Here is a 12,937-nt window from a genome sequence, read left to right on the forward strand (position 1 = left end):
CAAACTTGTTTCTATGTTCTAGCTTTCCTCCCAATGCCAATTTGTAGAGACAAGACCCTTTGACGTCCTAGGACCAGTACAACAGCCATTCGTTCTTACTTTCTTGAGGCCAGGAAGGAAATCACATTCAAATCCCACCTCACAGGTAGTCCCAAAATTTCTCCAACAAATTTAAATAATTAATAAAAAAAAAAACACACCAGACGGTATTCAGACCAAACCCATACAAAAACAGGGCAAAGTACACAGGCTGGAGCAGGAGGCCTGTAAAATTGCCATGAGAATTGATTACTCCAGGCGAAGTTTACTTACTCACCTTTTACCATGGTGACTGAGGATAATAAAATTTTAAAACGCATGCAAGAAGGGACAAGTAGGATTTTACAACCATTGATGAATAAGAAATGTTTGTGGCTACACATGGGAATGCTTTTCACCATAATCATGGGCTCGCTATTAAAGCTGCATCAAAATTGGAAAGCTGAGGAGAAAAGCACAGCAACAAAAACAAAGCATGAACTGCAAGGAGACTGCCTGCTGCTACGTGAACACTGAGGCATTCCTCCCTAACTTAACCCTAATCAGATCTTTATCTTAAAGAAAAAAAAAAAACAACACAGGTCAGAACTTAAAGGTAGTAAGAGCCACCTGCTTGAAGTGCACATACTAGATCTGCTGCTTCTTTTGCTGGCCCAAACAACAACAAAATGTTTTGGCTCTCAATTCTTGCATCATAAGGAAATTCGATGGTTCTGCATACCCATGCAAGCACCGAATGAACCCTGGCCTTTTAAAATAGTCTAATCCCAAGGACATTCAAGTTTAAACATGCCTAAACTACAACAGACTTGAAGTTTAATTAAAGAATTGTGTTAAAATATCACCCACGTTTCTTAGGAAATCAACCACTTCCACATTTCATTACAGCAGGGTAGTCCTTGGACGAGCACGATGTTTTCCTCAAAAGTTGAACTGCACTGAAGTTTTGAGATGAACGTTACTTTTGTTTCATAAACTAGTTTTTCAACTATAACTCTTCAACACAGCACATAGAAAGTTTTAATTAACTGTAGTTCTCACAGCTGAGAAGTCTGTCCCAATACCATAAACATATCATTGTGTAGATTGCATCTGTCACAAGCCAAATAATCCGTACGGGATTTTGGAGAGTTTAATTGTTCTCCTTGAGCTCGTTCCAGGGTCAGAACAGGCAGCACCCATGACACCTATTCACATCCAATGTTAAATCTCGTAGGAAATTTATCTGTATTTTAACCCCTTCTGCCCTCACACTTAAAAAGTAAACAGAAATTTGAAGTAGAGGGCATCAGTATGTTCAACACTATTGTCAAGATGATTTAAGCAACATTGTTTTTGTGTTTTGTTTTGTTTTTTTAATTCCCCAAGAGTTTACATCCTCTGAGATTCTCAGCTTCTTAATACTTCCTAATAAAGTCCCATATACTTCGAAGAAAAACTAGAATATAAGAAAGGACAATAAAATAGTTTCTTAAAGGGCGAGTGATTGTCATTTAAATGTAAATAGGGAATAGTACTCCGTTAAAAGTACATGAAGTATACAAAGACATAACTAGGAGGGCACACTACCATTCCCATCAGTAAAAACACAAGCTCACTTCAGAAACAGGCTCACATTTCTCCTTTCAACTGATTTGTACCAACTACAACCATTACTCAGAAGTGTTTAACATCTCTCTTCTCAGTAAGATTTAAAGCTCTCTATTTTATTTCTCTTTCCTGTCCTTCCAAGCAGAAAAACAGCACAAACCTCAAAATTAAAAATAAGGAAGATTAGGTCATCTAGGCAGCCCATTGATGTCAGCGCAAGACCGTTCCCTACAGAGTATTTGCTGTGCTTAATGCATTCCATACAGTGTGTCCTAACACATTATGCAAATGACACTTACATAAAAGAAAATCGTCTATCTCAAAGCGCACCCCTCCGCCAACAGCCGATCTGTAATTAGCCATGGCCCCTAAGGAGGCACCTCATTCACTGGGAGCAAAGCAGCAGCTGCTGGCAGAAGGAAATCAGGAAAAATTCAAACAAAAATAAGCCCACAACCTGCGCTCCCAAAGGTAGATGCTCACGGTGGCAAGCCAGAGTCAAAATCTATGAACAGCTGTCTGTATTTTTCCAGAATGCCCACACAGCACCTTTCATGCTCGGCACCAAATATTTACTATCACGATCTGTATCAGGCTCTCTCAAACACTGTGATGTTCAGAGAGCTACAATTACAGCTCGCTGAGCTCTGCTCATAAACACCTTCTGAACTGCAAGTTTTTGTGCAAAAATCAACGGAAAATATAAAGCAGCAACACCTCCCACTGAACACAATTCATTGATGACATTCAAAACTATAATAGAGCATCTTTCTGAATTAGTATACCCTATCTCCACAATATAAAGAGACTCAAAGAGCAAAGCACATAGCTTTGCCTAGTTCCTACTTTCCTGTCAGCAAGTGACCCAGTCTCTAAGCTCTTATCATTTTCCCAGATGAGATTGATTCAAGACTACCAGCAGCAATAAAACAGGACATTCAAAATTGTTTCACCATTACTAAAACAAGATAAACAACAACTCTGGGAGTAGCTAGAGTTCCCATGTAAAGAGGGTAAGAGAAAAATGCATTTCACCCTGTTTAAAAGCAACACAAAAGGCAAAAACACAACAGAGGAAGCCTCCCAGCTGAGAAGTCTCAAACTATTTAAGAACCACAAACCTAAAACAGCTTATCCCACCTTGCAACCAGAAGATTAAAAGAATTTTTTCTTTTGGCACTTTTAGGTTTACAAGACGTGTCGAACTTCTGCTATTAACACAGTCGAAGCCTGTTTGATGTTGCTGTTCCCACCCATCACCTGGGCTTACGCTTCTGCTGCATACACCTACTGCTGAGTGATGGGGAAAAAATACCAGGACTCCACAACAATACTGAAAGTGTCAAGACAAAAAAGGAGTTGGACAGGAGATACACACCATTCACAGTAACCTGCACTCTGTGTAAATAAACAGGTGAAGTGTGACAAGATTATCCCCATTCATCCACTGATCTGACCAGACAGCTCTCATTCACTGTTTATCTATTATGCTTGGCACATGTTATTTAGTACATATATTACCTATTATGGGAGGCAGACGAACTCTTCCTCTATAGCAAGGCACTAAATTCAAGGATTTGATGAGATCATAGGATCTGATGTCTCTACAACGGAGGAGTCATAGCTAACAGCTCATCAGCCTGACGTCTGCAGTCCTGTCCATTAACACACAGCTTCAGTGCCAGCTACGAAGCCCCGCCATTTACAGCACAGCTAAGCCAGGCCTTTTAGAAACAATGACCCCTTATTAACAACAGGAAATAAATCCCTTTTCATTTAACATCATTTCCTAAGTTTTTATATTCTGCTTCCTAGCCTCTGCAATTTAACATACAAACAACGGCAATGAAGAACACAAAACCACTGAATGCCAGAATAGCTTCATTTTTCTCCATCTTCCAGTTGTTAAGGAAAAAAATAAGATCAGCATCAAGCACCAGGATATATTGCTAACAGGTTAACCAAACACCACAACGCAAGTTTCCTCAGGAAAAGATACAGAAAGTTTTTCTTTTTATAGTGCCCACAGGTTGCACACACTCATGTTCTCATCACCATCTACACAGCACCATACGCCTGCATTCACAAATTTAAAACTCAGCTTTTACTCTTTGCAGAGCCAATGCTCTTCTGCTGAGCTACGTTTTAGTCATCCACCTACAGGAAGACGTTTTTGTACATCCAAGTAGTACAAGACCATAAATGCCTAAAGTGCAGAAGTGTCATGAGATGCTTTCTCTTCCCCAACGGTCCACTCAGTTGGTTTTGGTGTATGCAAGTAAATAGCACAGACCAGAAATAATACATCAGAAGTAGAGATGTTTTTTCCACATTCAGTTTAATAATAGGAATTTTGTTAAAGTGCTTATAGAAGGAAAAAGCTCAGATTGGTGTTGTGATGTTTGCTACAGCTGCTGAAGAGAAACATTTTAGGGACAGCTCACCTTAATGCTTTTATAAGTTATTTGGACACAGGACTTAAATATACACTAAGTTTACAGATGACGCTAAATTAGCTGTTGACTAAGAAGGAGCTGTTGACTCCTTCAAGGGTAGAGAGGCCTTTCAGAGATCTTGACAAATTAGAGAGGGCTGGGTAATCAGTAATCTCCAACCACATGGAATTTAACGAGAGCAAATGCTGGATTTTGCATCTGGGACAGGGTAGCCCTGGCTGTACGCACAGGCTGGGGGCGAGAGGCTGGAGAGCAGCCCCGCGGAAAGGGGCCTGGGGGCTGTGCTGGAGGCCAGCTGGCCACGAGCCAGCCGTGTGCCCTGGGGTGCACCAGGGAGGGCATAAAGCTGGCAGAGAGCCTCCACGGGAGGGCTACAAAGATGGCAAAGGAGCTAGAGGAGAAGACATGTGAGGGCCCTGGGTTTGCTCAGCCCCAAGCAGAGCAGGCTGAGGGGAGGCCTCATGGCGGCCTGCAGCTCCCTCACAAGGGGAGCAGAGGGGCAGGCGCTGAGCTCTGCTCTCTGGGGACAGCGACAGGACCCGAGGGGACGGCATGGAGCTGGGACAGGGGAGGGTCAGGCTGGGGGTTAGGGAAAGGTTCTGCACCCAGAGGGTGCTTGGGCACTGTGACAGGCTGCCCAGGGCAGTGGTCACAGCACCGAGCTGCCAGAGCTCAAAAGGTATTTGGGCAACGCTCTCAGATACAGGGTCTGGTTTTGGGGTGGCCCTGTGTGGAGCCAGAAGCTGGACTCCACGACCCTTGTGGGTCCCTGCCAACTCAGAATATTCTATGATTTACCCTATAAAACATATACTGCATACAGTAAATGCACTTATTCTGAACTGATACAGCTCAAAGCGTTCTTTAAGCCATCAGGCTTCTCCTACAAAAACTCTTGTTTTTCAAGCAATTATCTAAGTGGTGCAATCAGCAAAGGCATCTTTTGGAGAAGAAGAAAGTCACTTTTACAAAAGCATCAGACACATCTACATTTGAAGGCACATCCCTTCCTCTTCTTGAAGAAAATTAACTGTTTACTGCTTTATGTTGTCACTTAGCAGATACATTCTGGTTGAACCTCATTGTACCTCATGGTGATGCCTCTACTCATCAAGCACAGAGGAGTACTGGTCTCCAAAGGTACTGACTTCCAGAGCAGCTTACACATTTGCAGGCATAATTATGTAAAGACTGAAACACAGAACCTAACTACAGCCTCCCAGCGCTTATGGTCCTCCAGCAAAGACACTTAACACCTGGGTGTCGCCACTCTGAGCCTACCAATGCCATCCCAACCAGGCTGCTAAAATAGCAAGCACAGTCTACTAATTATTGTTAGTGAAAATGCCAATCGTTTTCTATTTTTACTGTCATCATTGCCCTTCTCTGGTTCCTGACCCTTCCAGTTTATGCAGTTGTGCTCTCTCTGATAAGGTGTAAGAGAAAAATATTGTGGGGTTTTCTCCCCCTTTCTTTTTAACCACAAATACTGAATTTCTAAAAATACTAAAGAAACTAACTTTTCTTTTACTGAAGCCTGTGGAAACGTACTCCCTAATTACTGCCAAATGCAAAAACTCATAGGAATCTCTAAAGACAGTCTACTATGCCTAACAATTTATCTGTTAAGCAAAAAATAAATAAATGAGACAAAAAAAGACATCATGCTCCCAATTTCTTTGCAGTATTAGATGCTTCCAATAACAAAAATCTAAACGTGCATGTGCTCTGAGTTCCAGCAGAAAAAAAATATCAAAAACTCTAATAAATTTTATTTGACAAAGTATTTTAGTGTTCATAAGTGGACAAATCTATTGTTTACCATAAAAATTACCTTTTAAAAGCTACAAACATTGAAAAGCGTTTAAATGTAGGATGAAAAAATATGAACCACAATTTCATCTTAATACAGATAACAGCAAGCTACACCACAAACTGATTTAGTAATTCTTTTGAAGTAAATGCAGAACAGTGGGAATGGAAAACCAAAAAGAGCACTTTTTCATGCCTTCCTAAGCAGGGAAAGAGAGTTCAAACTTACACTAACAAAAAACGGCAGCTCCGGTCTCAAATCTGGACAGAGCTATAAATGTGATGTTGTGACTAGCACAGCACTGCCTGTACCTCAACAGCGCTTAATCACTACAGCAAAACACTGCTACAACCTGACAAAATGTAGATAGTATATGCCTAATAATCTAAAAGCCAGAAAAAGCACTCTCACTTATCTGGCATTATGAGCACAAGCTCAGCGATTCTTGTACCCATTTGCAAATGTGTGTCAGATTTCAAAAAGAATGGCAAACAGCCCTGAGAGTCCCTAGCCCTCTCTGCCAGCTCCCCCAAGAGCCCAGAATACGTGATCTGTCCCTTTGAACAGGCGCTGTATGTTCAGATGGGAGCCTGCAAGCCTGAATGCGTCATCTTTGTTCTCAAAAATCATTTCAGTGAAGGGGCTCTGTAGCGCGAAAGACTTCCAGGTGCAGTGTCAAGGAAAAATAAAAAAAAAGTGAAAATAAAAAAGTAGAAATCATGGCAAAGCATGACAAAAAAAAAAAAAAAAAAAGTATAATATCAGAATAAAGAGGCATCCAAACAAAAAAAATTATCTACCCATATATGCATTACCCAAAGGAGTCAAACTGCACGTCCACAATTTTCCCACCTCTGTGTTATAAAGATACACACTTGTTTCATACTCAAAAGTTCCTTTTCTTTGTACAAGCAGTGATCTTGAAGACACAGGACAAGTTCTGTTCTTATCAAGCCCCAGTGTTTATAGCTGTACCCTTCCAAAGCCTTTATCTGGCTGGAAATCCTAGTTTCTTTTGCAACTACTTTGCCCATTATGAACACAAGCTATGCTTGGAGTCCTCCTCATGACATCTTGCTGTGTGTACAGGTCTACAGCTAAACATTATTACATGGACATGAGTTAATACTGCATGACAATGTGAACAACATATGGGAGATAGTGTGCCAAAAGCATAAATCATTTCCCAAAATTCCCAATACCTTGCACGTCAAGTATGAACACACTATAAAATGCTACAACAGCAAGAACTTCTTGAATTTTCAAAGACTCCCTTTTTACAGTAATTTCATGAAGTGTTTTCTGATCCTTTTTCACACAAAAAGAGGTTCCCAGTGTTCAATACAAGTCCTATTTTGGAGTTAAAGGGATTTGTTCACACCAGGACTGCACACAGTAACCATTTCATCAGCTCAACTCAGACAGCAGATCGCAAACCACAACCCCTCAACTCTCTCTTGGCATTTTACACCAATCTATGAAAAAGCAAATAAATAAATTGTACTTTAAACCATGCAGGAATACGTGCACGAAATGAACTAAGAATGCATTACGACCTCAATTAGGCATTCATGAGGGCTATCTTCATTCAAGCAAAGATTATTTCAGGCCTGCTGTGATTAAGGTAGTCATCAGTGTAAGTGCATATTTTCCAGCAGTTAAATGTTAACTGCAACACAGAAATACCAGGTAAAACAACAGGCAGCGCAGCCCATTTTGCAATTCCATACCTATTAGCAGTCCCCGGTTAGACAGCTCTAAGATGAGCTCCAAAGGTGCCAGAGGCCTCATTAGGGCTCACCACAGCAGGGAGAGGTGGATTATGACAACAGCACCAGTGCCAAAAGACCAGCAGCCTCAACACGACAGAATTAAAAAGCAGATTTTCACTTTTACACTTGGCCATGTGGCTTCTCCCCTCTTCCCACACTATTTAAATAGTATTACAGGATACGTTCTCCAAAAATGGCCTTGTTTTCAGTTACATTCAAAAAAGGGTATCAGTAACAACATACGAAATCCACACAGAAATTAACAAACACAATTCATTGCTAACTCTTAAATCCTAGCGTCTTCTGTTTTTACTTATCCCTCCCCATTTTGTCCTCACCTAACCCACCTGCTTTAAGAGCCTGTGTGATTCCCTTAACCGAGGCAATGGCAGCGAAGAAAATCTTACACCACCATATGTGCCACTTTGGGATCAAGGCAACAAGGTGAACCGAGGATAGCGGTAAAACAAACCCTGGCACTTCAGAAATTAAAAAACTTTCCATTTTTTGAGCTCTGTAGGTTTAATATCAGTCTCCTGCGTGCCAATTTCAGCAAACAAAAGGGGACCGTCTACATAAAGGACACCCACCCCACAGCCCTACCCGGCTTCCAGCCAGCTTTCTGTCACAAAAGTTAGAAAAAGACAAAAGTTTGCAAATGAAAGTTTAAAGGCGGATCTTGGAGCAACGCGGCCGGAGCCGTTAGGTCTGCTTTGCTGGATGTGAACTCCGGGTCGTTTCGCTGATATTTACGACTATTAACAGCCAGCTGGGAGCCGAGGCATTAGGCAGGGTTTTAGGGTGCCCGGCCGGGCTTTTGAAGGGTGGGGGGAGGCCACTCGGGGACGCTGAGGGGCTTCGGATGGGGCAAGCGGGGCAGGGCCGGGGCCGCCACACGGCTCCCAGCGGCTGCGGGGCGGGCGGGCAGGAAGAGAGGGAGAGGGCGGGAGGAGGGAGGGAGGGGGGCGGCCATTAAGCCCGCTCCAGCCAAGCCGTTCCCCGCGGCAGGAGGGGAGGGAAGGAAGGAGGGAGAGAGGGAAGGAGAGAAGCGAGCCAGCCCCCCACCCGCCCGCTCCTACCTGGCCGCTGCCGCCCGGGGGGGGCTCGGTGTCTCCATCTCCGCCGGGCGGCCCGGCTGCCCACCGGGTCGCCATTATTTCAGTTCCCGGCTACAAAGGAGGGGCGAGTCCGCTGGAGCCCACATCGGGGATGGGAAGAAGGGAAAGGAGCCGGGAAGAGGTGTGGGGAGGGGGGGAGGCAGCGCCGAAGCCGCTCGCACACACCCAGCGCGGCCACGCCGCCGACGAGCCCGGGCCGGCCCCGTCACGCAGCGGCCATGGGGCACAGCGCCGGGACGGGCCCCGGGGCTTCAGCCGCGCTGCCCCGCTTCTGCCTTCATGGCTGGAGCCGGAGAGAGAGAAGAGAGAAAAGAGCGGAGGTGTCAGTCCCCGGCGCGGAGCCGCCGCCACCCGTCCCTTGTTAGGCTAATTGCACTCGCTCGTCATCTTCCTCTTCCTCCAACTCCTCCTATCCACAGCCCCAGCCGCGGGGAGGAGAGGGAGGCGGAGGCGGGAGGCGCCCGCTCCTTCCCTCCCTCCTCCTCCTCCTCCCTCCCTGCCCGCCACACGCGGGCTGGCGGCGGCACGGGGCGAGCCGCCCGGGGCAGGGCCGGGACGAGCCGGGGAAGGGAGGCGGAGGGCGGGGAGCGCGCCCCGGGGCCGGTCCCGTCCCGTCCCGAACTTTGCTCAACTCGCCCAGGGGGCCCCGCAGCCGCCCTAAACCCGGCTGGGAAGCGGCGACAAAAGAGCTCGGCGAAGGCCAAGCCCCGCCGCTCCCGCAGCCGGGCTTTTGTTCCTGGCTTCCCAGCCAGCGCCCTGCTTCCCTCCCTCCCTCTCCCCCCTCCTCCTCCTCCTCCTCCCGGCTACGTCGCAAGGGCCGCCGGCGATCAGACCACCGCGCCCCGCCCGCCGCCCCTCCCTCGGGCCTCGCCGCTGCCCCCCGCCGCTCCCCGGCCGTGAGGCAGTGCCAGCTGCGCCGCCCCGGCCACCTGGGGCCACCTGGGCACCGGCCTCGGAGCGGGAGAGCCGCGTCCCGCCCGGCCCCGCCGCCCCCCACGGGGCCCCCGCGCTGCCCCAGCGCCGCCCGGGCTCGCCTCGCCTCTCCCCGGCCCTGAGGGGCGCTGCCCCCGCCGCCGGCCCCCCTCTCACTCTCACACGGCTCCGGTCGCCGTCCCCTTTCCCCCGCCTCCGGGCCGGCGGGTTGTGTTGCCTCCAAAAATCCGCCCTCCTCAGACGACACCGAGAGGGCAGGAGCCGGCTGCCACCGCCCGCCCCGCCGTGTGGAGCGCCCCGCGCTTCGCCTCTCCTCCCCACCGGCTTTTTCGGGTCCCTCACGGGGACAATCGCCCCTTTTTCTGCCCTGGAGAAGGATTTGGTGCTTCTGTGGCAGGCCCCGAGCTGCACCCGGTCCTTGCGCTCCCGGTCGGTGTCCCGCAGCCTGAGGGCTGGCAGGAGCCTGGCCGTGGTGTCACGGTGAAGGCACCGAAAATAAACGTCTCCTGTGTCCCCTGCTTCGGTCTTACCACTGAGACCTTTCTATTTTATTTTATTTTTTCCTTTTCCATGGTTCTAGAACAGTGATTGGACAACTGAAGTCTCCATGAGAGGCAGCTACGGAAAATAAAGTGACTTGCATGAAATAAAGATCCCGTCTCGTTTGTGCCCTCAAAACAATAATAATGTGCTGGGGTTGTGTGGTTTTATTTATTTACTTAGCTATTCTCAGTGACCTCAGAAAGGAGGTGACTGGCCTGCTTATGCAGCAACCACTCCCATCGCAGCAGGTAGGAATATCGGCTTCCTGAGAACCGAGAGGAGCCTGGACGTCCAAATGCTGATCCCTGTCAAATGGTCATATCTACCCTCCTCTGAACGTAAAAGTATATTACACCACAAGTCTTGTCACCCAGATTTACATGCCTACCTACAATTCCATGTGATTCCATGGATCTCTGTAGATGAATATACAGCTAAAACATGTAGTAGTTTCTGAAGTCAATGTGTGAAGGCAATGTTAGACCTCCATTTTCAGGTCCTCATAAATTTCTGATGTTGAAGACTACTTCATAGCTGAACCTGACCTGGACCACAGATTACGTACACATATTTTAATTAAGCACGCTGCTGCCTACCTAGCAACTCACAGGATGATTTTGTCAAGCTCCCTAATAATTTCTCGTTGACATACACTTTATGATTTATTTGCCATCCAACCCCTGAACAAACTTACAATATCATCCAGTCCATGGTTGTCAAGAAGTTGAAAAGATCAGAGATAAAATCACCCGAGATTTTTAAGGGGTGAGGAAAGGGAACAATTGGGGTACTTTTGTTGTTTGGAAGCTGTTATCAAACAAAGCCAAGAACTGTTGCTGTCTCCTTGGCTGCATACTGCTCTCTGCACTTTAGTCATTGTGCCAACCTGCAGAACATCATTGAAAATCTATTATGTATATGAAATAACTTCCATGTAATCATGATCATCGCTTTTCCCACGAGAGCCACAGACTCCAAATCTAAATTAGCATCATAACTAATATCCATGTAGAAAGTTGTCAGATTTATAAAATGTCTCAGAGAGATTTAAACATGAATAGACTATCTGAACAATCGTTTAGTATCTAGCAAGTCTCTATTTATATCAGCAGAGCTACATCGATACAGTGACAAATCTTCCATTTTTACTTTTCTTACATTGCCAATCAAATTCTCTAGCTTTAGCTCTCAAAATATACAAGTGAGGCAAAAATATCACAGAGGAAAATATAATTCTAGAATCACAAATTATTTCATGGCTTGGCTAAGGAAATAGATCTTATTACTAACTCTGGGAAGGTTATATTTGCGTAATTATCAAAAGAATATTTATACATATTTATACTACCAAATCTTCATTAAACTATACGTACTTCATTTTCTTCCTCATAATCACAATTTTCTATTTTTTGTGGCAGATGTTTTTTGCCTGGGGAGCTGGGATATCTTTAGGACTTTCATGTGCTGTAATTTTTCACTCTAAATACGGTGTCATAGTTGCAACACGAAAGCTTACAGAAGGAGGCAAGCTTTCAGAAACAAGCTCGTTATCTCAGATTCAAAACACACAAGAAAAATCTCAGAGTCTCCTAGCCACCTTTGAAAGCGATTTAATAAAAGAGGTTGCAAAAGCAGAATTAGGGTAACCGAGAGCTATAATTTCACTTTCTCACCTTCTAGTCTGAAGGTGTTGACACATATTCTGTTAGCAGACAGCTGCAGCAGCTTAAAGTGTTAGCACCATCCTACTGTTTATTATCACTCCTTGCTAAAGAGTATCATCCCCACAGGAGAGCTGGTGCAGATATCTCTGAGCACATCTCAGCCACTTCAGTGCAAAGTCTAGCAGCTCTGTTTGAATTGCGGAGGCAGGCGGAGTTCAGCCTACGCTGCCGTCCAGGGGCTGAGGCGTGCTGGGTCGTTCTGTGGTGCCAGTTCTGCTGGGTCAGCGACAACACAAATACGGGGCTGTATCTTCTTAAGACAGCATTTGCCAAATGAACACGTCGATATCTTGAGAACACAGAAATTCTGAAGGCTAAGTTGTGAATATCAAAATTCACTTGGGCGGGTAGACCAGAGGACTGAAACTCATTGCATTAAATATGCTTGAGGTACCTGCCCCCTGCCCACATGGTGCTTAGCATCTACCTCTGGCAGAGCCCAAGGGCCTGCCTTTCTCTCACACCTACGACCTATCTAAACTGTACCCGGCCCATGCTGAGGCAACTCGCTTCCCAAGAAGCCATGCTGTCCATGCCATCCCAAAGGCCCTCTCCTCTCCCACCATGTGCAGCCCACCAGGATCTGTCAGAACTGAGGTGCCACGAGCAGCGAGTTGGCTCAGCTGTGGGTAGTCCCAAATGTCCTACCCTTGGGTTAGCGAGAAATGCAAGCGCAGAGAAACAGAGGATAAAGTGAGAGCAGGTTTCTGACAGGAATTTTTAGATAAGATTAGTGTGGAGTACCTGGTAGGATAGATTAGATAGGGAATAGTGGGAGATAAGAGTAAATCCTGGCTATTTTGTGCTGGGGTAGGGGGAAGACTGAGCAGTTAAGTCTGAGGAGTTAAATAAGAAAAGGTCCTGTTTTAAAGGACCTGGTTTTGGAAATGAAAGGTAGAGTGAGTGGGAAGAGAGGGGATTCTAAGCGAGAAGACATTTGCATTGATGT

The 12,937-nt window shown here is 45.9% G+C and overlaps 1 protein-coding gene across 1 annotated transcript in view; it reads right to left on the bottom strand.

The window, feature by feature from the left end:
• Positions 1–9,572, bottom strand: part of ARHGAP21 (Rho GTPase activating protein 21) — a 118,358-nt gene extending 108,786 nt beyond the window's left edge. The window contains exon 1 of the mRNA XM_038174591.2: positions 8,750–9,572. Coding sequence (XP_038030519.2) covers positions 8,750–8,824 — 75 coding nt within the window. The 5' untranslated portion in view covers positions 8,825–9,572. The remainder of the gene's footprint in view (positions 1–8,749) is intronic.
• Between the last annotated feature and the right edge of the window lie 3,365 nt (positions 9,573–12,937).

The sequence above is a fragment of the Anas platyrhynchos genome, chromosome 2 (assembly GCF_047663525.1).
Source record: "Anas platyrhynchos isolate ZD024472 breed Pekin duck chromosome 2, IASCAAS_PekinDuck_T2T, whole genome shotgun sequence".
In the NCBI taxonomy this organism is placed as follows: domain Eukaryota; kingdom Metazoa; phylum Chordata; class Aves; order Anseriformes; family Anatidae; genus Anas; species Anas platyrhynchos.